Source organism: Pan paniscus, chromosome X (assembly GCF_029289425.2).
Source record: "Pan paniscus chromosome X, NHGRI_mPanPan1-v2.0_pri, whole genome shotgun sequence".
NCBI classification, from domain to species: Eukaryota; Metazoa; Chordata; class Mammalia; order Primates; family Hominidae; genus Pan; species Pan paniscus.
Window position 1 is genome coordinate 52,874,072 of NC_073272.2, and position 24,938 is coordinate 52,899,009.

At 41.4% G+C, this 24,938-nt stretch overlaps 1 protein-coding gene and 1 long non-coding RNA gene across 3 annotated transcripts in view; one reads left to right on the forward strand and one right to left on the reverse strand.

Annotated features, from left to right (window-relative positions):
- Window positions 1-24,938, forward strand: part of LOC134729803 (uncharacterized) — a 242,926-nt gene that overhangs the window by 86,631 nt on the left and 131,357 nt on the right. The window lies entirely within an intron of this gene.
- Window positions 6,671-13,537, reverse strand: LOC100977487 (diphosphoinositol polyphosphate phosphohydrolase 3-beta). 2 transcript variants are annotated; one of them, XM_034950290.2, is made up of 2 exons: window positions 12,613-13,537; window positions 6,671-8,410 (listed from the first exon to the last, which is right to left on the reverse strand). In XM_034950290.2, coding segments are annotated over exons 1-2 (495 nt in total). In that variant the 5' UTR covers window positions 13,107-13,537; the 3' UTR covers window positions 6,671-8,409. The 2 variants fall into 2 exon arrangements, with proteins under 2 accessions (XP_034806181.1, XP_054962642.1); XM_055106667.2 differs by lacking the exon at window positions 6,671-8,410 and having other exon boundaries at window positions 12,612-13,243.

The following is a 24,938-nucleotide window of genomic DNA, read 5'->3' on the forward strand; positions in this document are numbered from 1 at the left end:
AATAAGAGCCCATGTTCTTTGGTACATTTTATATAAACCTAGGAAGCAAGAAGTCCTGAACTGTGTATCAGATATTAGCAGTTTATAGATGAGAACATTCCACAATTTTTGGAACATGTTTCCCACACAGCAACCCCTTTTTAATTGGAAATGACCCAGACATCCAATAAGCATCCAAAACAATTCTAAGATTTTAAAGTATACATAAGTCTACTTACAAGCATTTATGTCATTTATATGTACCCAATTTTCCCATTTCTAACAGTTTATTTAGATTACTTCTGAAAACTGAGATATTACACAAAGGTGGTCATTATTTAAAGTTATTTCCCTGTTAACCATTTTAAAGCCTGTAAACATTAGGTGTTTAAGTAAGAACCTTAAACATATGGGCATTTTGTCAATAACTCAGATTTAGAAGTTACCACTGAACTAAAATTAGTCTCTGTCAAAAAAAATATACAAACTCACCACTTTATGGTGAAATTCACACTGCTAAGCTATTCTTTCATGAGACTGGAACTTGTTTACATGGCTAAACTTTGTTTGCACCAATACATAATCCAGTAAAAGCTGTGAACTTAAATTTTGGTAAAGCACTCCCTGTGGTGGCTTTTTTTTAAAAAGAAACATTTTACCCTTTTCCCCTTCAGTTTCAAGTGAGTTTCCAATGTTTACGTTCTAGTTAGTCCACAAATAATGAGTCCTATCTCAGTACCAGCAGCTTAGTAACAGCAAATTTAAAGCAGGCAGAAAAGAAGAGAAAGATATAGCCTGGCAGGCCTCCACACAGAAGCCAGGTTTTACAAGTGGGGCATGAGAAAGAAAGGAGGGGAAGAAGGTTTTACGAGTGGGGAATGAGAAAGAAAGGAGGTAAAGTGACTGAAAGGAAACTTGGGAGCCTTCCAGCCATCACACAGTGCAGGGTCACTACCCCCACCATTCTCATTTATCTTCCATTAATGAGAGCCTCAGTACCCCAAGTGGGAGGCTCTCCCAGATAGTCAGAAGGGTGAAACTGGAGGTAGAGAGTAAAGGGATCAGGGCCCATACACAAAGTCATACATTTACACATGGAAACAAACAGCATGCTTCCGAATGAATCACCAATCAAGGGATTGGGTGAGGTCCTGAATCCCCCGCCCCAGTTCCAAATGGCTCCACAGGCAGCTGAGTCTAAGCCCAGCAAATGGTCCTTTGGTGTTGCACATACAAACAAATGTAAATGTATAAAATGATGAAATGGTGTCACTATCAGCCAAGTCTAAATAAAGCAGGGCCCCGCAGCACCCCAAGAGAGGCAGAAGGTGGTCAGGTGCACTCTAACTCACTCACTCAATTCCAGAGTTTGCTGGCTTCTTCAGAGGTCACTTTCTTTGTACCCATGAAGGATTGAAAGCAGCAGACATCATGCTGGGAGGTGAAAGGGAGGTTCACCAAGAACAAAAGCCTTTCTGGCAGCTGCTGGGAAGTTCCCTAATGGTCCTGTCACGGGTCTGCTAGCCAAGAGCAGCTGGCACTCACAGGCGACCCCACGCCTGACCCAGTGATGAAACCAGGCTGACAGGCTTGGATCGCCTAGGGCACACAGAACTTCCCCATATGGGCCACCAAAACTGTAACCAAAATGCAGGTTCAGTTGCTTGCCACTTGCATAGTCCAATTAACAAGAGCGAGGTCTGGTATAAAGAAAGTGACCTTTTATTCAAAACCTAGCTTAGGGGAAGAAGTACAGACTTCCTTCCTTAAAAGCACCGCTTCACTTTTGGAGCAGAAAGTGCATGCTTTTAAAAGGGGGCCTAGAATAAATGGCATGCAGGGCAGGAAGCAAACAGGTGGGTGTCTGCGTGCTCACTTTGTTGCTTCATCTACCAGGCAGTCGAGTTGGCTTCTTCATGGACAGAACTAGGTTGTAAAGGTGGTTGAAGCTCTCCAGGCGGGAGAGTTTTGTAGCAGGCATACTTTGGGCTGTAAATTGACTGTTGTCCTTTTGGCAGTCTCCTTGTGGGAGAGAGTTCCACACTGGAGCTTCTAAGCACATAGTTAGATGAAATTGCCTTGTAGGAAGTGTCTAGTGAAGTGGAGGTAAAAGGTTATAATTGAATTTCTAAAGGGCTAAGCAGGAAGTGGGGAACAGGGAGAAAAGGAAAAAACAGAAAAGGAGTAACCAAAATAAAAAATAATAACTCATTCTCTTTTTCTTAGAAATATGAAATACTCAGTTACATAACCATCTGGAAGTCCTTAAATGTTGATACTACTCAAAGAGATCTTCACTGTCCTCTCTCTACACTCTCTACTGGATGATCTCATTTATATCCTCTTCACCTACTGCCCATGCACTGATGACTCCAAAATCTACATCTCCGGCTCATTCTTCTTTCCTAGGCTGCACATCAGGGTATCTCCGGCCTTTTGAACATCTCCAAGTTAATGCCCCTTGGGTACCAGAAATTCACATTTATAAAATTAACCTCACATTCTTCTCAGGCCTGCATAGGGGGAAGAAGTACAGGATTCCTGACTTAAAAGTACCGCTTCACTTTTGGAGCAGAAAGTAGGCGCTTTTATATTTTTCTCTATTAGGCTCCATCTAAGGGAATGGCACACCATCAACTCAGTTGCTCCAGCCAAATATTCTAAAAATATAACCATGATATCCACACCTCTCTCTCAACTCCAACATCCAATTAATCAACTTATACTCCTTTAAATGCCACATATTTACGTCTTTTTTTTTTTGAGACAAAGCCTTGCTTGGTCACCAAAACTAGAGTGCAGTGACACAATCATAGCTCACTGCAGCCTCAAACTCCTGGGCTTAAGCAATCCTCCTGCCTCAGCCTCCCAAATTGTTGGGATTACAGGCATGAGCCACTGTGCCTGGCTCACATATTTCTTGAATGTATCTACTTCTTTCAACATAGTCAATACCCTAGTTCAGGTCACCATCATTTCTCACCCGGACTATTACCACAGCCTCTTCTTAGCCCTTTAGCAAACAATTTTCTACTCTTCGGATTGAGGTCGTGTCTCCTTTCCTCAAATCCCTGAACAAGTCACATCAGACTCTCTATAATCTAGATTTTTCTTACCCCATCAGTTTCATCTCCAGAAGATCCTTTCTTTTCTTTTATACCCTTACACTACATTCTACACATAATGAACAAGTTCTTGTTCCCCGAAGCACCATATTTTATCTGTCTTCCAGAACCTCACATTTATTCTTCCTTCTCTGTGGAATACCCTTTCACTACTTTTACTGGCTAAATCCTATTTATCCTTCAGATGTCAAATTACATGGCATTTCCTCCAAGAAACTTTTTCTCTTCTTCCTAGCCTCATATAGATTAGTTCCCTGTACTATGAGCTAGCAGAGCCGACTGAATCCCCACTATCATAAAAAATACTTAGTACATTTTGTTGGAATGTATAATGTCTCCTCAATACACTGAGAGTTCCATAAAGACAGGAGCTATTTCTGATTTGCTCAACCCACGTACCCTGAGGTAGCAGAATTCTTGGCCTAAAGTTCTGAATAGCTTTATCACAGCTAAAGCACAGTTGTAAGGATGGAGGCACTAGATCAGTGCAAATACTTGACTATTTATCTACCAGGTTAAAGCTAGATGGAAAAATACAGCTTAAATAACTCAAAATTTTACTGATTGAAACATGATGAAGGCCCCTTCTTCATATATTAAGTACTAAGATTTAATTCAGAATTAGAAAAAGGTCAATGTAAATAGTCTTGGACAGCAAGTGTTTCTGGGAAAGGTTTCCTTGCTCTAAATCAAATGTAATAGTAAACTTTTAAAAATAGATTTTGTGTATATTTAAGGTATACATGTTATGGGATACATATAGATAGTGAAACAGCTACTATAATGAAGCAAATCAACATATACATCATCTCACAGAGTTGCGCTTTTTTGTTTTTGTGGCAAGAGCAGCATTTTTTTTTTTTTTGAGACAGAGTCTTCATCTGTCGCCCAGGCTGGAGTGCCTTGGTTCACTGCAAGCTCCGCCTCCCGGGTTCACGCCATTCTCCTGCCTCAGCCTCCAGAGTAGCTGGGACTACAGGCGCCTGCCACCACGCCCGGCTAATTTTTTCTATTTTTAGTAGAGACGGGGTTTCACCGTGTTAGCCAGGATGGTCTCGATCTCGTGACCTCGTGATCCGTCCTCCTCGGCCTCCCAAAGTGCTGGGATTACAGGCGTGAGTGACCGCGTCCGCCCAAGAGCAGCCATTTTTTATGGCAGAATGGCAACAGCATTCTGCATACCTGGTTATCTAATCCCAACTTTGTTCTGTATTGGAAGCGTGACCTGCATCATTTTACCTAACCTTGCTGAGACTCAATTTTCTCATCTGAAATGGAGCTAACAGAACCTCCCCTGCCCCCATGTGACTTTGAGCTCAAATAATTTATGTGAAAATAGTGTAATAAATTTTTCGTTAAAAATACATTAGGACTGAGCTAACTCCTTAAATGTCCACTAGGGTGCGTCATGCCACCACTGGAACCATCCGCTAAGAATGACTTTGCAGTCTACCTACATAGTCTTCTTTTAACACCCAAGAAATGAGGTCTAAGTTTGAGTGAGTAGATAAAAGAAAAATAATTGTTACCAACTCTGCCCTGAGCCCTCTATCCCCTCAGCACTAGCCCCAAAGTCTAAACTCCCAGAGGTCTTGGCCTGCTTCTTCACATTGCTGTGAAGACTTACACAGGTCACAGTGTTAATGGATCTTCTTGGACCGTGGATGGGCTTTTTGGTTCTCCATGTTTACCATCCGGTATAAAGGAGGACCACTGAATTCATTATGAGCTGTTGTCATCATCTTCATCTAAAGAACATGAGCTTTTGAGTAAGATAAAACTGAATTTCCATTCCCAACCTACCACATTCCAGTCCTTTGATTCATTTCATTGATTTCAGGTTTATAGCCTTAATTCTGGGAATAGAAATTTGAGACATCTCAAGTGCTATTTGGAGACTGAGTTGAGGGAACAACTTTCCCCTCTCCTCAGGTATGGGAATATCAGTGTCCATAATTTGAAATTGCAGACTCTCAGTTTTTGGTAGTGGTAGGGGTTGGAGGATGGAGGGATTTCTCTAGGCCATTTGGAGTCAGCGTGGATCAGAGGACTAGTCTAGCAACAAAACCTACAAAGTGTCTGACCCTTCAAGTATACACTGTGCAGTAGTTGTAAATTGTATTTTTTGTATTACATTTCCCTCACATTATCTGGTAATCTTCAGTAAAATCTCATTAAAAGTCACGGCCTAGTCTCTGATGGTGCTGTAAGAAATTAGGGAAGGGTGTGGACACATTATGGGGTAAGAAGGTAGAAGAGGGAGAGCAGGATTCCCTTTTGAGTCCAGAGTTATTTACCACTTGCATACCACTGTGCCCAGAGGAGCAGCAACTTCATGAGGGTCAGAGCCTGCAGAGAGGCAGTGATATGGTGGCTTGCTGAGAAGCCAGAGAAGACAAAGACAACTTTCTGGAAAACAGGTAAACTAATAACAGGCCTACTTTTAGCCAATACACTGCAATTGTATGATTTATTACAAGAGCACCCCCTCTGAATTGATGGCTTGTCCCCAGCCTCAGTGCTTGGTAAGTAAAAAGTCTGTGTGGGAATTAGGAAACAAAAGCAAACACAAAACAGGCCTATTCCACCCTGCACTAAGTCTTGGTGACTAGAGCTTGGTCTAGATTTCAGACCCAAGTTTTCTGCTATGCTTTTTATACTTATGCAAGGCAGAAGCAGTACAAATTCCATTATGGCCCTGCACATTAGCCTAAAAAATTCTAAGGAATAGCGAGATGCCTGTATGGCATATACTTAACAATAAAAAGATCATGGATTATTTGGAAATATTCTGGATGAGGCACACCTGTGCTATCCTTGTTTGAATTATATATATTTGTAAATAGAAAGACTGGAAATTATATATATTTAAACTTGGTTATCTGTGTAGAGGAATCGTGTGATTTTTTTACATGTAATTATTTAAATTTTTATTTTTAATTTTTTTGAGTACATAGTAGGTATATATATGTATGGGGTATATGGGATATTGATAAAGGCATACAATGTGTAATAATCACATCAGGATAAAAGGTGCATCCATCACCACAAGCATTTATCCTGTGTTACATGCAATCCAATTATACTTTTAGTCATTTTTTAACGTACAATGAAATTATTGACCATAGTCACCCTGTTGTGCTATCAAATACTAGATCTTATTCATTTTTTATTTATTATTTTGGAATTTTAAAAATTTTCTGAAATTGAGATGAATTAATTTTGCAGTCAGAAAAAACAAATTCAGTGCCCTTTTTTAAAAAGGTAAATAGTAGAATGAGTGTCCCAACTGGAACCTAAACTATGTCCACCACTAGGGTTTAAAGTTTTCCGGTAATGTGTGACATACTGAAGGGGATAAAGTCCTTTGGCATGTAGAACTGGGGGCTTTGCAAGGAAAAATTCACACTAACGGAAGAGCAGTCTGCAAACAAGTTTAGCTCAAGAACAAAAGCTAGGTTTTCGGAGAGGAGGAATCAATCTTTCTGGGCTGTGGATCTGTCTTCTGATCAGCCTTCTGCACTTAAGTCTAGGAGAGAGGGGACCTACAAGTAAACTCTGAAGAATACTTTTTTCAATTTTTATTATGGAAAATTTCAAACATATACAAAAGTATAGAGAATAGTATAATGAACTCTCAAACATCTATCACACAGCTTCAGCAATTACCAATTTATGGCCAATCTTGTTTCATCTATGTACTCAATTACCCCACACTCAGATGATTTTGAAGCGAATACCAGTAGCATATCATTTCACCTGTACATTTTTCAGTATACTTCTCTAAAAGATAATCATTTTTTAAAACAACATAACCACAGTACCATATCACATCTTAAAAAACAATAAATCAAGAAGTTATATTTTTATTTCAAATTATGTAACAACTGGGGACACAATCAATACATTTCACTGGTATCATGAGGAAGAGTGTCACACTAAAATGGAGTCCAAGCTTTTATCGATGCAATTGCTTTATAATATAAAAGAAAAAATCAAACAAACTAGCATATTAGAACCACTTTTGGTAATTTGTAAGGAGCTGAAGACTGCTGATATCACACATCCCATGGCAAACTCCGTAAGATTTCTTCTAAACATCTTTGTTATTTTCTTAAAATTGTTCTGGAGGCAGCTGATGCAAGTCCTCTTTTTTAAAAAAACCTTCACTTTGTGTTCCCCTCTAACAGCAGCCTCTTTCCTAAATGCCTTTTCTAAATGACAACAATTTTGCCCTCTCTCAGCCCTCTGCATTCTCATATGCAGAAACCAGGTAGGATGAGGAGCTAGCTGTGTGTACTGGAAAAGGGATGAAAACTACAGCCAAATGGATCACTGAGAGAGGCAAAAGAAATCTAGACAAACTAAATGGCATAATTAAGTTTGGAAACTGCCTATGATATAGCCTGTTGGCTCTGGCATCAAATAATACAGTAATGTTAAATCTGTAAAATGAGGAAACAGTGTTTCCTCAAAGAGATGTTAAGATGACATGTAAGAAGTGGTTAGGGCAGGCATTGCAAAAAAATGTCTTATATATCATTTTAAAATTTATTTTTATAAAAACTCACAACATTATTTTGCATCCACTGTATTTATTTTTACAATTACCTTTATAACAAGTGATAGTTTTTGAATAAAATTTAAGCAAATCATCAACAGTACAAAAACACTAGAGTTGTTACACGAAGGACTGATTCTACAAAACATTACCCTAGGTGATGGCATAATCTTAAAACTGTGCAGCTACTGTGTGGTATGACATAGAAATAGGAGTAATAATTCTTGTCCTCAAACATCTTACAACTGCCTTGAAATATTTCTGAAACACCTGATACACAAAAGCCACACACATGGTGCCTAGATAGCATATACTCTACTAGCACCAGATTGGAAGGGGAATGTTTTGCCACACGGTGATTACAAAATATTAATTGAATCAAAGAACCTTCAGTGATGCCAACCATATTTCAAGTAGTGTCTCAGATGCAGAATATGCAAAGAGTAAGGAAAAATAGTCTTTGTTCTCAAAGACATCATAGTCTAATGAAGGCAGACACATCAAAAAAGCACAACAAAAGGCTATAGGTGCTGAATTAAGAGTCTATTCACGTATAAGAGTACAACAACCAGAGCAAGAGTCAGTGGTATAGACAGGGAAGGAGTGTCCCAAGATGCAGGAAGAAACCAGATGAGCTGTCTTCTTGGGAACACAGAAGTGCTCACCTGTACTTGACAATTCCACTGATCACTGGGTTCACATCAATGTTTCTTTCAGCACAATCCTGAACATCTTTGCTGTTCATCTGGAAAAACAAACCAACATACAATTAGCAGGCTTATGTTAATAATTCCTCCAACTGACAAATGTACCAAGAGCTTATTATGTACATCAATCACTTTGCATCAAGCACTTCACTTCCACAGAATTATCTAATGCAGATGCAATCAATGAGTCTGGATCAGCAACTGAGGGGGTTATAAGCCAATGTATACCATGATGTAAAAAAGTCAGGAAAGCAGCGATATCAGAAGTTTTGTAAAAGAGGAGTGACCATTTAAGACATAAAATATCCTAAATTCCATGTTACAGACTCTAGACTCATGGAAATAATTCAGGCTGATTCCCACCCACGAAAGAGTTTTCAGTCCAGTGACCACATGGCCAAGGAAACAGATTAAGTACAATAAACTCTGCGAACCATGACACAGAAGAGGGTTTCTTAACCCAGGTGGTCAGGAAAGGCTTCTCATTGGAGATGTTTGTAAAGTGTCTATTTTTACTATCTCCAACAACAGATTTTTTTTTTAAACTGAGCGTCAGATAGTTAGATAACTTGGCTTAAGTTTCAGTGAGGAAGAACTGGAACTAGATCTGTCTGACTTCAAACCCCCAATGTAGTTTCTATCACATCAATGCGCTCACTCTTTTTTTTTTTTTTGAGACGTAGTCTTACTCTGTCGCCCAGGCTGGAGTGATCTTGGCTCACTGCAACCTCTGCCTCCTGGTTTCACGAGATTCTCCTGCTTCAACCTCCCAAATAGAAGGTATTACAGGCACGTGCCACCATGCCTGGCTGATTTTTGTAGTTTTACTTCATTAATAATTAGAAGTAGAGTTGGGGTTTCGCCATATTGGCCAGGCTGGTCTCCAACTCCTGACCTCAAGTGATCTGCCCACCTCGACCTCCCAAAGTACTGGGATTACAGGTGTGAGCCACCATGCCCAGCCCATGCTCTTTTATTCTTATAAAAGTGTTATGTTTTAGCACAGTCAGCATAGTAACTTCCACTTCTTATAGTGCTGTTTGCCCAAACATATTTAAAATCTGCTAAATACCATTAGTATTAATAGCTATCTTATCAAGAGACCACTACCAGGAAAATATTGTTTAAAGTCTTTCTGAGAGTACCTGGTGGCTCCCCCACAAGGGAATTCTAGAGGTGAAAGCTCTGCCAGGCAAATACACATTTTCTAACTGTAAACAAATTGGCATTCTTATAGTAACCTTCTGAAATGAAATCACAGAAAGAATTTAAAACCTTTACATCAATTGTTGCAAATGAATCTATACAAATAAAGCAACAAAATTATTTTCGAATTTCTTCCCTTTAGTTTGTTTCTTTAAAGTGTAGTCAACAGATTTTGTATCTAAACACACACATATACTTCTTGAGAAAAACTGTATATATTATAGACACAGCACCAATTATGTTTCCAGTATATGCATCTATATTAATGTTTCCTCTTTATATATTCACAAGAATAAAACACTTGACCAGCTGAAAATGTAAGCTATTTATAAAACATGCAGAAAATAAATCTGATTCATGTCTGCAAACCTCAATTGTCTGTGTACTCTTTTTCCTTTCTTTATCAAGACAGGGCTGTAAAATTTAGGTGTACATTTTTCTGCTATCACAAAAGAAATAATGTACAAGTGAACTCTACTACTCTTAGAAGGAAAAAAATCTTAACTATACATCAAATTTTGGAGCACTGAAGTGGCAGAAATTTTCTATATACCACCTCTGTTCTAAAGAAATGTGGTGCCACTGTTCCGAAAACAAATCTTATAACACATTTAAGTATAGGTAAACAAAGTACAAATCTCAGTTTTTCAAAACATTTTCTGTACTAATGCTTTTAACTTGAAACTCTTGACTTAGTTTTGAAGAGAAAAAAAGAATCTCCTTGGCGCTCTTAACTATTCTGATGAGACTAAGTTCCAGAGAATATTTTACAAAAACTACTTAATTTAACAGTACGCCTTGAAAAGTAACACTACATATTCTAAGTGTTTCTGGAAAAAAAAAAAAGAAAAGGAAAAACCACGACATATTTATAAGCTAACAATTCTTAAGAGAGGGTTACTATGAATGCTGTACATTATTTTTTACTTTGTCAGATACATAACTTAAGAACCAAATAAGATGATGCATAATTACTTCTAATGATAGAAAGTACGAGTTAAGTCTCCAAAGTAATCGTGACAGTGTTTCATGTGGAACACATTTCATCTACAAAAATATCCATAAAATACAATCTAGTATACCTCCTAGGTCAATATTAATGTAGAAACAAGAACCTTCTGTAATAATTAGGTTATTGAGGAAAATCTTAAGATCCATTTTAGACTGAATAATTAAAGTCAAATTGTTTGGAATTTAAAATATGTGCTTCATGATGATGAAATAATCTGTACAACAAATAACCATGACATAAGTTTACCTGCAGAACAAATCTGCACTTGTACCCCTGGAATTAAAAGTTACAAAATATTTTTAAAAATATGTGGTTCAAATATATATACTCAACATGTATCACTTTGTTAAGAGAAAAATAGAAAAATATTCCGTATTTGATCAGACCATGTAATTCAGATAATAAAACTGTTATAAGTTTTAAAAAGCCACAATTTCTAGTTTACTCTTTCCTTTGATAGCATTAGTGCAGAAAATGTTTTGAGAAACAGATTTGTACTTTGTTTACCTATACTTAAATGTGTTGTTGTAATATTTCTTTTCAAAACAGTGGCACCATATTTCTTTAGAAAGTGCAACGGCACCCACTGTTTAGCAGCATAAAAAATATTATTTGTGAAATTACAATGTACTCCAAATAGAGAAAAATATTTCAGTGTTTTGAAGGGTAAAATACAAAAAGCACACAAGGGGGCAGCAAAAAAAAAAAACAGTAGAGACGGTTTCAAAAGGAACTTTTCTATGGTATTAAAAGGCAGGAGAGCAAAATAATGAGTAGGAGGTTTTTGGATTACAGGCAACGTTAAGTTCTTGATGTAGATGCTGGTCACCTGCACCTAGAATAGGGTGTCCTGTGAGACAAAACAATTATTCTCTATCGTTAAGAGAGATTGTTCAGGAATCCTAATAGTTTGACAATTCTGTACCAGCTGAACATCACTAGAGCTAACTCAGTTGGGATGTAATCACCATAAAAGATTCCATTCCTGTGGTTACTGGGAGTCAGGGAGGTTTAAGCGGAATGTCACTACATTCAAACATGGGAGGGAGACCACTTTCAAAAACGAACTTAAATCCAGAGAACCATGGTTCTTCTATGGTATCCAGAAAGGGGCAATGGGAGTTGGAAGTTGAGTATGGGAAATCAAATTCTGTGAATACGGTTTTTCTGATAAGATGTGTTTGGCTAGCAGATCCTCCGCAGCATCTATTCAATAAGGTTAATCTACATGGGAAATAGCCATTTGAAGTCAGCAGTGAAAAATTACTTGTGAAAATTTTTTGAAAACCAAATGATCTACACATAGAAACAGAAAAAGAAATTTCTGAAAGGGGCAAATGAGATCCCATTTCAGAAGCTAAAGTGACTGTAGAGTGCAGAAAGAGCACAACATGTAGGATTTCCCAATTTTTTAAAAAATTCAAAACTGATCTTTTAAACCAACTCCCACCACAGAAGGCCTCCCTGACAACAAGGGCGAACGCTGTGAAGGAGAAAACAACTAAAGGGGAAAAAGAATACTAAAAGATGCCACACAACCAAGCTGGTCAGACTTTAAAGGCCTCCACTACCAAACAAACCACAAGGCTGGTATCAAAAATGCGCACGCACCCACGAATATGTGTGAAATATAAAAGAACCAAAAACATCACAGGGCGCACAGGCAGACACACACTCCACACACAATCCCCACCCACCCCTCGCCCCCCACACACACCTCCCAAAAGCAGGGTGAACAGTTAAGGCACCTAAAACCCCAAGCCGCATAGGCTTCCCCGAAACATTTTACAGTGTAACCAAGAAGCGATTTTGAAAGCATCTGAAAAACGTGCAAACTGTCTTGAAAACAGGGCCTGGCGACTGAGACAGTTTGCAAGCGTGATTCAGAGGGTCTGCCAAGGAAACAAAAGAAGCCTCCCTCCTCCCCGTGAGACCGCACATGGCACGAGAGGTGCTCCAGGCGGGATGCATTTTAAGCGAGGCAGACAAATAGAAGTCTGTGCGAGCGCAAGCGGTACATACTAGGGATCGCTATCTGGCGAGGATGGGGCCATGGAGTTTCCATTGGTTGGGGAACCGCCCAGCTTTAGTTTCTCCAGATATTCGGCGTGCACGGGCTTGTGGCACTGGAGAACCTTGATGGCATCTTCGACTTTGAACCACTCTCGCTTCCTCCCAATGCTAACCGAATCTTCCCAATCCTCCAGCAGCTCCGTGACAGTCAGTACATACACGTACGTTCTGTGCTTGCGATCCTGGTTCTGTTCGAAGACGCCCAGGAGCCGGCCTAACTTCCCCTTGACTCCCGCTTCTTCGTACACCTCTCGGACCGCCGCACCGCCCGGCTCCTCCTCGGGCTCCATGCCCCCGCCCGGCACGATCCAGCGGTCCGGGTACCGGCTGCTACTCACTAACAGGACCTCGTCCTCGCGTTCGCTCCGGAAGCACAGGCACGCCGCCCGCTTCTTGAACCCCTCGGGGTCGTAGGTCCGCGTCTGGTTGGGTTTGCACTTCATCCTCGAGGCAGCCTCCTCTCGCCTCTCGCTGCTGTGTGGGCCGCCGCTGCCGCTGCCGCCGCCGGGGAACAGCCGAGGTGCTGGGAAGAGAAAGGGCCGAGGCGAGGGGCGGGGAAAGAGAGGCGCCTCCGTCTGCCCGCGAGCCCGGGGAGCGGAGGGTGAGATGAAGCTGGGCGGGGCGCAGGCGGAGGCGGGGGCAGCGAGGCGCGTCAGTCAGCCAGTCGGCCAGTCCGATGGGCGGCCAGCCGAACCCGGGCCCGCCGGAGTGGAGGAGGTGCCGCCGCCCGCGAGCCCGCGACTGTCCACAGAGCCCACCCGCTTCTCGGGGGCGCGTCTCCCTCCCTCCGCCGCCGGGTAGGGTTTGAGCGAGGTGAGGCGCATTCACGGACGCGTCCGCGCTCCCGTTCACGTGCGCGTTCGCGGCGGAGGGCGAGGGGCGGGGGCGGGGGTCTCCTGGCTCCCGCGGCGCGCGACGCCTCGGGCCCACTGCGCAGGCGCCCCGCACCCCTGGGGGCCGAGAACGTAGTTCGCGCACTGTGAAATACACCGCATTGTGACTTTGGCCGACTGCCTCCACGTGTGCCTTTGACCCAAACGCGACTGTAGCGCGGCAGGACGTTTCTCCTCTCCCTCCCCACCGCGCTGCGCGAAACCCACACGCAGTCGTTTTACACACGACAGAGGCAAGGGCATCGTCGTCATCATCCTCCCCCACGATGAAACATTCTGGCTTACTCATGGGACCTGGGCCCCGGTGTTGTCAAAACGACCCACGGGATTCTTGGCAGAATAGCCGCGCATCCTTGCTGAGTCACATGATGCAGTTTTATTTCTTCAACAGGTTCCCACCTTGCCGAGCATCTTGGCGCAGCTAGTAATTTAACGCTTTTCTTAAACCCCTGTTCACAACCTGCCTGACCCCTTTGTGTCTCAGTTTCCTCATGGGTACACTTCTCGCCTCCTTGTTGCAGCCATTTGCACTTCGATGCAGTACACCTTAAAGACCAGAGCACCACCCATCTAGTAGTCCTGCGTTAAAGCCCAAGACATTCTCTCATTCTCCACACACTCCACCCTTGTCTTTCTCTTTGATAAGCACCACTTGGGGGTTGAGAAACCGTTCACGTGGAGATCCCCTCCTATTCCACACTTTGATTTTTATTTATTTTTATTTATTTTATTTTTTATGGCAAGAAACATTTATTATTATTATTATACTTTAAGTTTTAGGGTACATGTGCACAATGTGCAGGTTAGTTACATATGTATACATGTGCCATTCTGGCGCGCTGCACCCACTAACTCGTCATCTAGCATTAGGTATATCTCCCAATGCTATCCCTCATTAAAGACTCAAACGTTAGACCTAAAACCATAAAAACCCTAGAAGAAAACCTAGGCATTACCATTCAGGACATAGGCATGGGCAAGGACTTCATGTCTAAAACACCAAAAGCAATGGCAACAAAAGCCAAAATTGACAAATGGAATCTAATTCAACTAAAGAGCTTCTGCACAGCAAAAGAAGCTATCATCAGAGTGAACAGGCAACCTACAAAATGGGAGAAAATTTTTGCAACCTACTTATCTGACAAAGGGCTAATATCCAGAATCTACAATGAACTCAAACAAACTTACAAGAAAAAAACAACCCCATCAAAAAGTGGGCGAAGGACATGAACAGACACTTCTCAAAAGAAGACATTTATGCAGCCAAAAAACACATGAAAACATGCTCACCATCACTGGCCATCAGAGAAATGCAAATCAAAACCACAATGAAATACCATCTCACACCAGTTAGAATGGCAATCATTAAAAAGTCAGGAAACAACAGGTGCTGGAGAGGATGTGGAGAAATAGGAACACTTTTACACTGTTGGTGGGACTGTAAACTAGTTCAACCATTGTGGAAGTCAGTGTGGCGATTCCTCAGGGATCTAGAACTCGAAATACCATTTGACCAAGCCATCCCATTACTGGGTATATACCCAAAGGACTATAAATCATGCTGCTATAAAGACACATGCACACGTATGTTTATTGCGGCACTATTCACAATAGCAAAGACTTGGAACCAACCCAAATGTCCAACAATGATAGACTGGATTAAGAAAATGTGGCACATACACACCATGGAATACTATGCAGCCATAAAAAATGATGAGTTCATGTCCTTTGTAGGGACATGGATGAAATTGGAAATCATCATTCTCAGTAAACTATCGCAAGAACAAAAAACCAAACACCGCATATTCTCACTCATAGGTGGGAATTGAATAATGAGAACACATGGACACAGGAAGGGGAACATCACACTCTGGGTACACTTTGATTTTTAAAAGACTCCCGGCGTGAGACTCCCGCAAGGTCACTTGCTGCTCTCTCACCTCTCTCTCTGGTCCTCCTGTCCTCTTGGCCAGGAAATGGCATCCCATCACCAAAAATTTAACAACCTAGAGCCTTCTTTCTTCTTATTTATTCTTGGTGTTTCCTCATCTCATAGTAGCCGTAGAGAGAAGAACCCTGAGGTCCCCTGATTTTGGTTGCACCTTTGTCTCTCTCTTACTGGCACTCTGTTGGCATCAGCCAAGGGGGGATCATGAAAGCCTCCTTCGTTTGTTGATGAAATATTTCCTTTATCTAGGGGAAATGGACTCATATGGAAATGGAGAGTAGTCGTGAGACATACAGTCCAATTTTCAAATAACAGTTTAGTTCACTTTCCCAGGATCTGCTCAACTCCACTTATACCCAGAATCACAAATAAAAATGATCCTGTTCCCAAGCACAAGCAATATCTGCACTAACCTAGACTGTAATATGACAAAACGCTGCGGGTCATATATTAACAAAATTATAAAATACAGACATAAAAAGAGTGACCTTGATAGAGACACTACCGCTCCTGACCATATTTTAAAGATGGATGGACAATGGAAGAGCATTTGAAGGAATTCAACACTTGGGATTAAAAACAAACTAAGAGGCTGGGCGCCGTGGCTCACGCCTGTAATCCCAACACTTTCGGAGGCCGAGGCGGGCGGATCACCTGAGATCGGGAGTTCCGGACCAGCCTGACCAACGTGGAGAAACCCAGTCTCTACTAAAAATACAAAGTTAGCCAGGCGTGGTGGCACATGCCTGTAATCCCAGCTACTCGGGAGGCTGAGGCAGGAGAATCGCTTGAACCCGGGAGGCGGAGGTTGCAGTGAGCCGAGATCGCGCCACTGCCCTCCAGCCTGGGTAACAGGAGCGAAACTCCATCTCAAAAAACAAACAAACAAACAAAAAAACTAAGAAAGTATACTTAACAGGCAATATTTCTCAGGGTTCTCAAATTCACAAACACGCAAATTATGTTAAACAACTAGGGAAAACTGCATTACAATCAGGAGCAAGACAAGTCTGCCTACTATCAAAAATATTATTAAGTATTGTCTTACAATTTATTTCTAGTGGAATGAGTTGTAAAGAGAAAAAAATCTGATATATGTTGGTAAAAACACAAAGTTGCCATTATTTGTAGATGATGTGGATATCTTCTTGGGAAACAGCTAAGAAAAAATGTAAAAATAAATCCCTGTAAATAGAAAAATAAAATATTATGATTTAAAATATCAGAAGCTTTCATGCATACCAGCAATAATCATGTAGGAATTAAAATGGGAAATGATGACATCCAACTTGGCACTATCAACCACCACAAAACAAAATACCAAGGGATCCTAAAAAATATTTAGGACTTGGTAGTACAAAATGTTTGAACTTCTCAGAGCTTTGAAACATGATTTGAATAAATCACGAGTCACTCTAGCAAAGCTAGCAGACTGGTGTGGTGTCTGGGGGTGGGAGGGGCCAATCCAGGCTCCGGCCACAGGGCAGGGCTGCTTCACAATTGCCAGGTACTATCTCCTTTGTCTCACAAGAATGAGGTGCCATTTTCTAGTCTATTCCATCAGTATCAGTTCTACATCACACCGTGCCTCTGCAATAGGTCCCTTCTGGGGGCATACTTGTGGCAGGGAAGAGGAATAGGACATTATAACATGGAAAGAGGCACAGACCGAAACCCTACTGGGAAAGTCTGGATATGGAGACCCACAACTTAAAACAGGCTTAATACAATAGCAAGGCAATGTTTTAATTACCTTTTCCCCAAACTTTCACAGCTGACATAGTTTGGATACTTGTCCTCGCCCAAATCTCATGTTAAATTGTAATCCCCAATGGTGGAAGTGGGACCTGGTGGGAGATGTTTAGATCATGAGGGCGTATCCCTCATGGCTTGGTGCTATCTGTGTGATAGTGAGTGCTTATAAGATCTGGTCACTTAAAAGTGTGTGGCATCTTACCCTGTCTTGCTCATGCTTTCACCATGTGACGCACCTTCTCCCCCTCTGCCTTCTGCCACCATTGTAAGCTTCCTGAGGCCATCCCAGAAGCTGAGCAGCTGTTGGCACCATGCTTCCCGTAAAGCCTGCAGAACCATGAGCCAATTAAACCTCTTTTCTTTATAAATTACCCAGTCTCAGGTATTTCTTTATAACAATGCAAGAACAGCCTAATAACTTTATTATTCATCTATAATATTATAGTAATAGGTCAAGAAAAGCTAAGACTTGTAACAAGAGTAAAAATCCTTTTTAAGAGAACAGCATTCCACTGTCTGGTTTTGCATATTTAAGTATTTCTCCAATGATGAAGAGTGTAATTCAGGAATCACTGTAGTAGTAGACTGTTAAAGTGAAACTGCAATTTGTTCGTGGAAGCCTATATCTCCTTCCACATTGTTGTTGTATCTGGTCTTGGCCATGTAATTTGTGGTGTCCAGTGGGACAATAACAAATGTGAACAGAAGCCAGCAGAGAATTGAAAAGTGCTTTCACACTGGGGTGTCCCCTCTCATTTTGCGCTTAAAACATTGTGACAGCAATGTGAAGAAGGTGGGGCTAGCTGGATAATGAGATACCTGTGGCAGATTCTTCCCTTTCACCCCAGCTGACAGTGAACCCATTGCCCAACATATGGGTGAGGCCATCCTAGACCATTCGGCCCCAGCAGAACTACTTAGGTCATAACAGGGCACTAGCTGAAGATGCATAACTAAGCCTAGCCATGAACAGCAAAAACAAAAAAACAAAAACAAAACAAAAAAAACCACTCAGATGAGATCAGCTGAAATTACTGACCTGCAGAATTGTTAACAGAATAATTTACTGTTGTCTAAAGCATAAAATTTGGGGGTGCTTTGTTATGCATTAAAAACTAGCAGCTCCAACCATTGACACCATCCATCAAAATCAACCAAAAGCAATCAGAGAAAAAAAAGGTTGTTCGTTGTGGAAATGTAACGTCTACTTAAAGATGCTGGCATTTCACTTTCTCTGGAGTCAGAAAGAAAGGGATGAGGTTAAGATATCTAACATGTGTTGAGTACAGTCCCTGTGAGAGTCCCTGTGTTATTCCCTGCATCCTATTTAACTGTTATCCCATTAACTCTTAGGGAGGGAGGCAGTTCATATGTCCATTTTATAGATGAGAAAATGAGGATTTAGAGTGGAGTTTGTATTTGAGCTCAAGGCTTCGTGTCTCCATACCCTGCACACTCACAACATCAACATGTCTTATAAGAAGGATTATTATTATCCACAGCTATGGTTTGTTATGGACTTCATTGATAACATTCAGCATTGACCTCTTGGGTAAGGTATTCAGTAGCTAAGAGTCACTGACTCCAGTGAAAGGTATCTTCCATCATGATGTTCTTCTTCTGGACAATAAGTGAAAAGAGCATGTGAGTACCTCTCTCACTCCCAGCAAATAATATTTGTGTCGCCTCCACATGTTACTTTATGATTTGAAGCTTTGATTTCCCCTGCAAGATAAAATGCAATGAAGTGATACAGAAAAGAAGACATTCTATGCTGTCATCACACTAAGCCATGATGTTGATTTATGGATGGTCTGCTTTCTTACATGCACTTAATATTTTTGTATAAACAAACCTGAAAGGTATCAAAATCCCCTTTAACAGATTAACAGGCTGAGATGGGTTAAAGTGAGCAAGCCGGGAAGTGGTGGAGCTGGGATCCACACCCTGGTCTGTCTTGAGTCCAAGGGTGATCGTCTTGCATTCACTATGGCATGTTTCCCTTACGTTAAGAGTTGCTGACATAGACAGTGCATGTCATTCCTTTTGGTGTGGCCTTCCTCCTTTCTAGCTTTTTTCTGCCTGGAAAATCCAGGCACGCAAGATAATGGAGCTTCCATGTAAATTTCCAGAATCCCTAGAATAAAAGCGGAGAGGATCTACCCTGAAACCAACAAGTCTAGGATACACATTTCTGCCTTTTTTTCAGAATTAGGAAGGGGCAGGCAGATGGGCAATTGACAGGAATAGTAGAAGCATCCTCAGGGAAGTTGGGTGCTTTACTTAGTGAGAAAGCCATGCCGGCTGACATTTCTAACTGAGTCTTAAGTGGAGTACAGTCCTAAGAGAGGAGCTCTCCAGAAACAGCTATTACCTGGGGTCAGGAATGTTAAAGACCTTCTCAGAGGTTGACTCTACTCACAGCTGGACCCAGCTAACAGGAAAGGGACTGCAACATACCTGAGAAGCTTTCAGAATACTTAAGGGATGCAGAGCCAGAGGAAGTGATTTTGGTAGTAGTCCATGAGAAAAAAATATGGTGTTTTAAAATGCAAATGAACTAAAATTTAAATCCTGCTCTCTCAGTAGCTATGCAGCCTTAGGCGAGTTAATATCTTTGACCTTAATATTTCTCAGGTGTAAAGGGGGATAATAGGACTACCTACTCAGAACCTCACCTCTCCCAAGAAAGGTTTCCTGACCATGTGCTGGCCCAACCTTTACACTGGGATTAAGGTACTTCCCTCTGTTTTTCCAGGCTTCCTCGACTTTAATTCTGTCGTAGCTCTAATTTAGGAGTTCTGTAATGATCTGTCTGCAAGCTCGTGAGAAACTGTAGGACTAGGAACCAGCCTGAAACATGTCTGTTGCCCTCTGAGTCAACACAGTGCCTGGGATCTGTTGTCCAACAGGGATTTAAAACATATTGATTGAATGAGAAATGATGACAGGATCTACATGGATCACAAAGGATAGTTGTTATTTTACCTGTTAACTATTTAATAGTGATATTAAATGAAATATGAATGAACCTAGGACCAGGGAAGGTGGGGTAAGTTGTGTCTTTCACATCAACCTTCGTATGTTCCCTAATGTTTTCTTCCTTCATGTACCTAGGACACTCTTGTTTAAATACAAAGGTGGTTTTATTTTGGGTCTATACTAGCTAGTTCCCTAGAAAGGTCTTAAATACAAAATGAATGGAATACAAAATAACCTCCCTTATTGTTTTGTTTGTTTCCTGGACAAATGACGGGATGCATACAGAACTGCTACTTTTATGATTTTGTGAGTAATGGTATAGATGTGCACAGGTCATGGATGTGGCCCCAGTGATCCATGGAATTGTGAAGTCCAGGCGAGTCCTGCCTCTCTCGTAATGATGCAGCATGCCTTGATTTCTCCCACTTCTTTGCTCACTACCTGATCCTGTCTCACTGATGTCACCTTCCTTTTCCCTTTACCCTACCTTGCAGAGACTTCTAATTCAGAAACCAAACCCTTTCTAGTGGCCCTGTGTTTATGCATCGGAGTAAAATGTTAAATGCTTCCAAAACCTACAAGGCCCTACAACATCTGGCCCATTTCCTCTTTGACTTTGTCCCTACCAGTCCCCATGAGCCACACATCTCTAGCAGACCTGGACTCTGCAGCTTCTGGGTTGTGTCAGGCAGGCTCCTTCCCTCCTCAGGGCCTTTGCTCTAGCCATTCCCTCTGTTTGGAATGCTCCTCTGCCATGTCTACAGAGATAACCTCCTCACCCACCTTGAGGCCTTGATCACTTCTCACCTTCTGGATGAGGCCTACCAAGGCCACCTTATGATAGATTGTTAAACCCACTCTTCCTTGCCACCCTGTTGCTGATACTTCTGATCCCCTTTTCCTTGGCCGAAGTTTCCTTTCTGTTATAGCATTTTGCATCTAACAGACTATGTAATTACTTAGTGATGTTTATTGCGGTTCTCTCTCTTAGCCAATGATGGCTTCTGCTAGAGTATTAGCTCCTGATGGTAGGGATCTTTATATCTTGCAAGCAGCCCAGATCTCTGCTGAGCATACACTGGAGTCACTCAGAAAATATCTATGGATGTAATGAATGTGTCTGTGTCCTGTGCTAGATGGGAGACTTGTGAGGGAAAGGGCCATGTTTTGTTGGTCTTTGTGAACCCACCATCCACACTCTCTGATACAACCAAAAGGGCTATAGTGAATAGTGTTTGAATTAATTAATCTTTTGAAAATGACACTGATAGGGAAAACATTCTCTTTGCAATCTCCAGCTATTCCAGTAGCTGCCATTTGTTTCTGCACCATGTAGGTACCAGATGCCATAGAAACACAGCTGGGCAGCTGTGAGATACCTGAGGGCCAGAAGTCTGATACATTTTCCATGGCCTCTTCACAGGGTAGCACAGTTCCTACTACAGAGCATGACTTGAGGTGCTGTTTTCAGATCTCAGTCATTCATCACCTAAATGGTTTTGGTTTTATCTGGGCAGGACTTGTACTATGATTTACATATTGTATTTTATTTTCATAAGACAGTGGCTTTCAGAAAGAAACATGATTCTATAATTAAATGCTATGAAAGCAGAACGATGTTATGAAAAAGTTGAAAATAAAGTGGAAGCTATTGTTGTGTAGTAGGACACGTAACTATGGATGGGCTGCACTAGGCACTGCATGTACCTTTTTCATTTAACCCTAATAAAAGCCCTTCAAAGGCAATGTTGTCATTCCCATTTTCACAAGGGAGAAGATTGAGATCTAAGGCCTTATGTAACTTGGCCAGTATCTGACAGCTAGGAGGTATCTGAATGAGGTGGAATCTTCCAGGCTCATTGATGAGAACACCCCACAAAGATGGCAGTATAGGCAGAGCCCCACCACTTAACTTGCCCCTGGAGTTCTCTCTGCTCCCCTCCCCGTTTCTCATGCACACATCTCTGCAACATTTTCCTCCCATCTCCTAACACTTTCAGAAGCTCCTCATCCTAGAGGTTGTTCTCCTGCTCCTTCGGTCAAGTGCTGGAAATTTCAACACTAATTTCTGCAGAGGCAGAAGAATGGAGTTTGTTTCAAGTCCTTGTGAAGGGATAAAATGATTGGTACTTACAGCTGCTTCAAGGTCTTGTTGAAGCTGGATCTGGAGGAGGATCTTTTATGCACAGCTAGTCCCTGCGTGAGAGAATTCCGGTCTTGGAAGGATGCCTTCCCCTCCACAAAGACATCAGGCTAGCCCACAAGGGAAGATAGTTTACTTATCAATAACACTGTGTACCCACAGGCTCAGGCCACTTTTGTCAGAAGCAGAACAGGCTTTCCAAGGTCACCACGCTGTACTAAAACTTCACCTAATCATTAGAGAAAGACAACATGGCACATACACGTGATGTTTGGTATCAAAATTGTGATCAGGAAGATGGCTGCATTCCCTGTTCCATAGTAAAACATAATATACCACCAATGAAATCAGCCAGTTCTGGAGAGATTACCACATGATAGAGTGTTTCTGACCATGGGCTCTGGGCCAGACATTCTCTCGGAGTGCAAGATGGGAAAAAATATGTCCTTTTTTCAATCTTTTCCAGGTTATTTATTTCAAGGCAAGTTTGAAAATCAATAGTTCTGTTAGCAGTTTTCCTACACTACAATAGTATATCCTACAAGTGAAAGCTATCACATTCTTAGATTCTTTCGCTTTAGCTTTGATCAATTAGCTTTTACTACCAGCCTACATCTCAGAAGGAAGCATCTTTGATTTTTGTGTCAGATGAACTTCTCTTTGTGTAGGATTCACAAAATTCTAATTAAGAAATTATATTGGGGGAATGCGGTTTCTCTTAACTACAATATCAGAATATATAATAATTGCTGTTTCAGGGCCCACCATGTATGAGGTGCTTGACATATCTTACTGATAGTTTTCATAAAATCCCTGTGACATAAGTTTCTTTCTTCCAGTTTCACAGATGAGGAAATTTAGGCTCAGAGGGGTAGATTACTTGTCCCTGTTCACATGGCTAGGAAGCGCAGAGCTGGGATTTAAGAGGCATGCATCACAATCCATTGCCTACACTGGTCAGCAGTATCCCCACATTTTACACAGTCTTGGAAAGAAATCCCTGTGTCTCTGAAAGCCACTAATATAAATTTTAAAATTTCATACTGCTGTTACGTCATCCCTCTATTTTAGAGGTTGACTCATGACAAATGCTATTTTTCTTTTCCTGTGAAATATTTAGTTTACAACATTATATTTGAGGGTGGCAGATTTGAAAAGGTATATATATGAATAAGTTAAGTAATGTTGATTTACCCCTTTTTGTGTGCTGAAAAGTATGCTATTCACTGTGTAGAGGCCCATGGACAAATGAATCTGCTTTCTAGTCCTGCGACACCTACCAGCTTCTAGAAGACTTTGCATGGCTCTTGATACACAAAAGCCACTTTCCTATGTGGAAAGCAACCAGTGTACTGCCTCCAATTTGGAAGTGGGTGTTTTTGCTATCAGTGTTTCAGTATGAAATGTATTCATTCAGTAAACCTTCTGCAATGCCTATATGTTTATGTAGTGTAACTGATTGATAGAGCATATGTAAAGACCAAGTAAAAACTGGTTCTTAGCCAGGCGCCGTGGCTCATGCCTGTAATCCCAGCACTTTGGGAGGCCGAGGCGGGCAGATCACAATGTCAGAAGTTCGAGACCAGCCTGGCCAACATGGTGAAACCCCGTCTCTACCAAAAATACAAAATACAAAAATTGGCCAGCTGTGGTGGCGAGTGCCTATAGTCCCAGCTACTGGGGAGGCTGAGGCAGGAGAATTGCTTGAAACTGGAAAGTGGAGGTTGCAGGAGCCGAGATCATGCCACTGCACCCCAGCCTGGGCAACAAGAGCTAAACTCCATCTCAAAAAAAAAAATTGGTTCTTATTCATAACCAACTCCTAGGAAAACAAAACAAACAAAAAGAATGTAAATTCTTAGCTATAGTCTGCACAGGGCGTATTTCCAGTGAAAGAGGGGAAAAGAGGGAGAGGAGATAAAAAATTTGATGGAGCAAGAGTAGAGGAAATAGGAGCAGGACTCACATCTGGAGGACTGAATCCTTGTGACTATGAACATGCATGTCTGTGCTTGAAAATGCTGTTATTTGTGAGTTCAGAGGCGTAATTTCATATTCCTGCATGTTTATGCCTTTCACCCAAACATTTAAATAATTGGATTAGCAATCTTATATTCATTCATTAATCTCTCCAGTTAATTTATTTTTAATCAATCACTTTTTACTTGTAAAGCCTAGGGGAATTTCTAAATTAATCCCACTGTGAGGACATTTCAGAAACTGAGAGATTATTAGAAAGGCATCAATTATGAAGCCAGGAATTCAGCAATACACTGGTACTAAAAGCTATTGACAAATGGGAGCTAGGTTAAAACAAAGTCCCCATGTTTCATGCATTGTGGTAGGCTCTGGGTTTGATAGGAACATTTAGGAACTTTGCAGGTGTCTCATGCAGAAAATCATGCAGGCATATCTTAACCCCACTGCCAGTGGTCTGTAAAGATTTGTCACAGTTATTTATCCAGGAGGTGTTTTACACTCACACACCCACACATGCACGTACACACACACACACACACACACCTCTTATAAATTAGAATCCTGGAATGCTGAT

Coding starts and splice junctions, on each gene's coding strand:
- LOC100977487 (XM_034950290.2), bottom strand. CDS start 13,106: ATGAAGTGCAAACCCAACCAGACGCGGACCTACGACCCCGAGGGGTTC.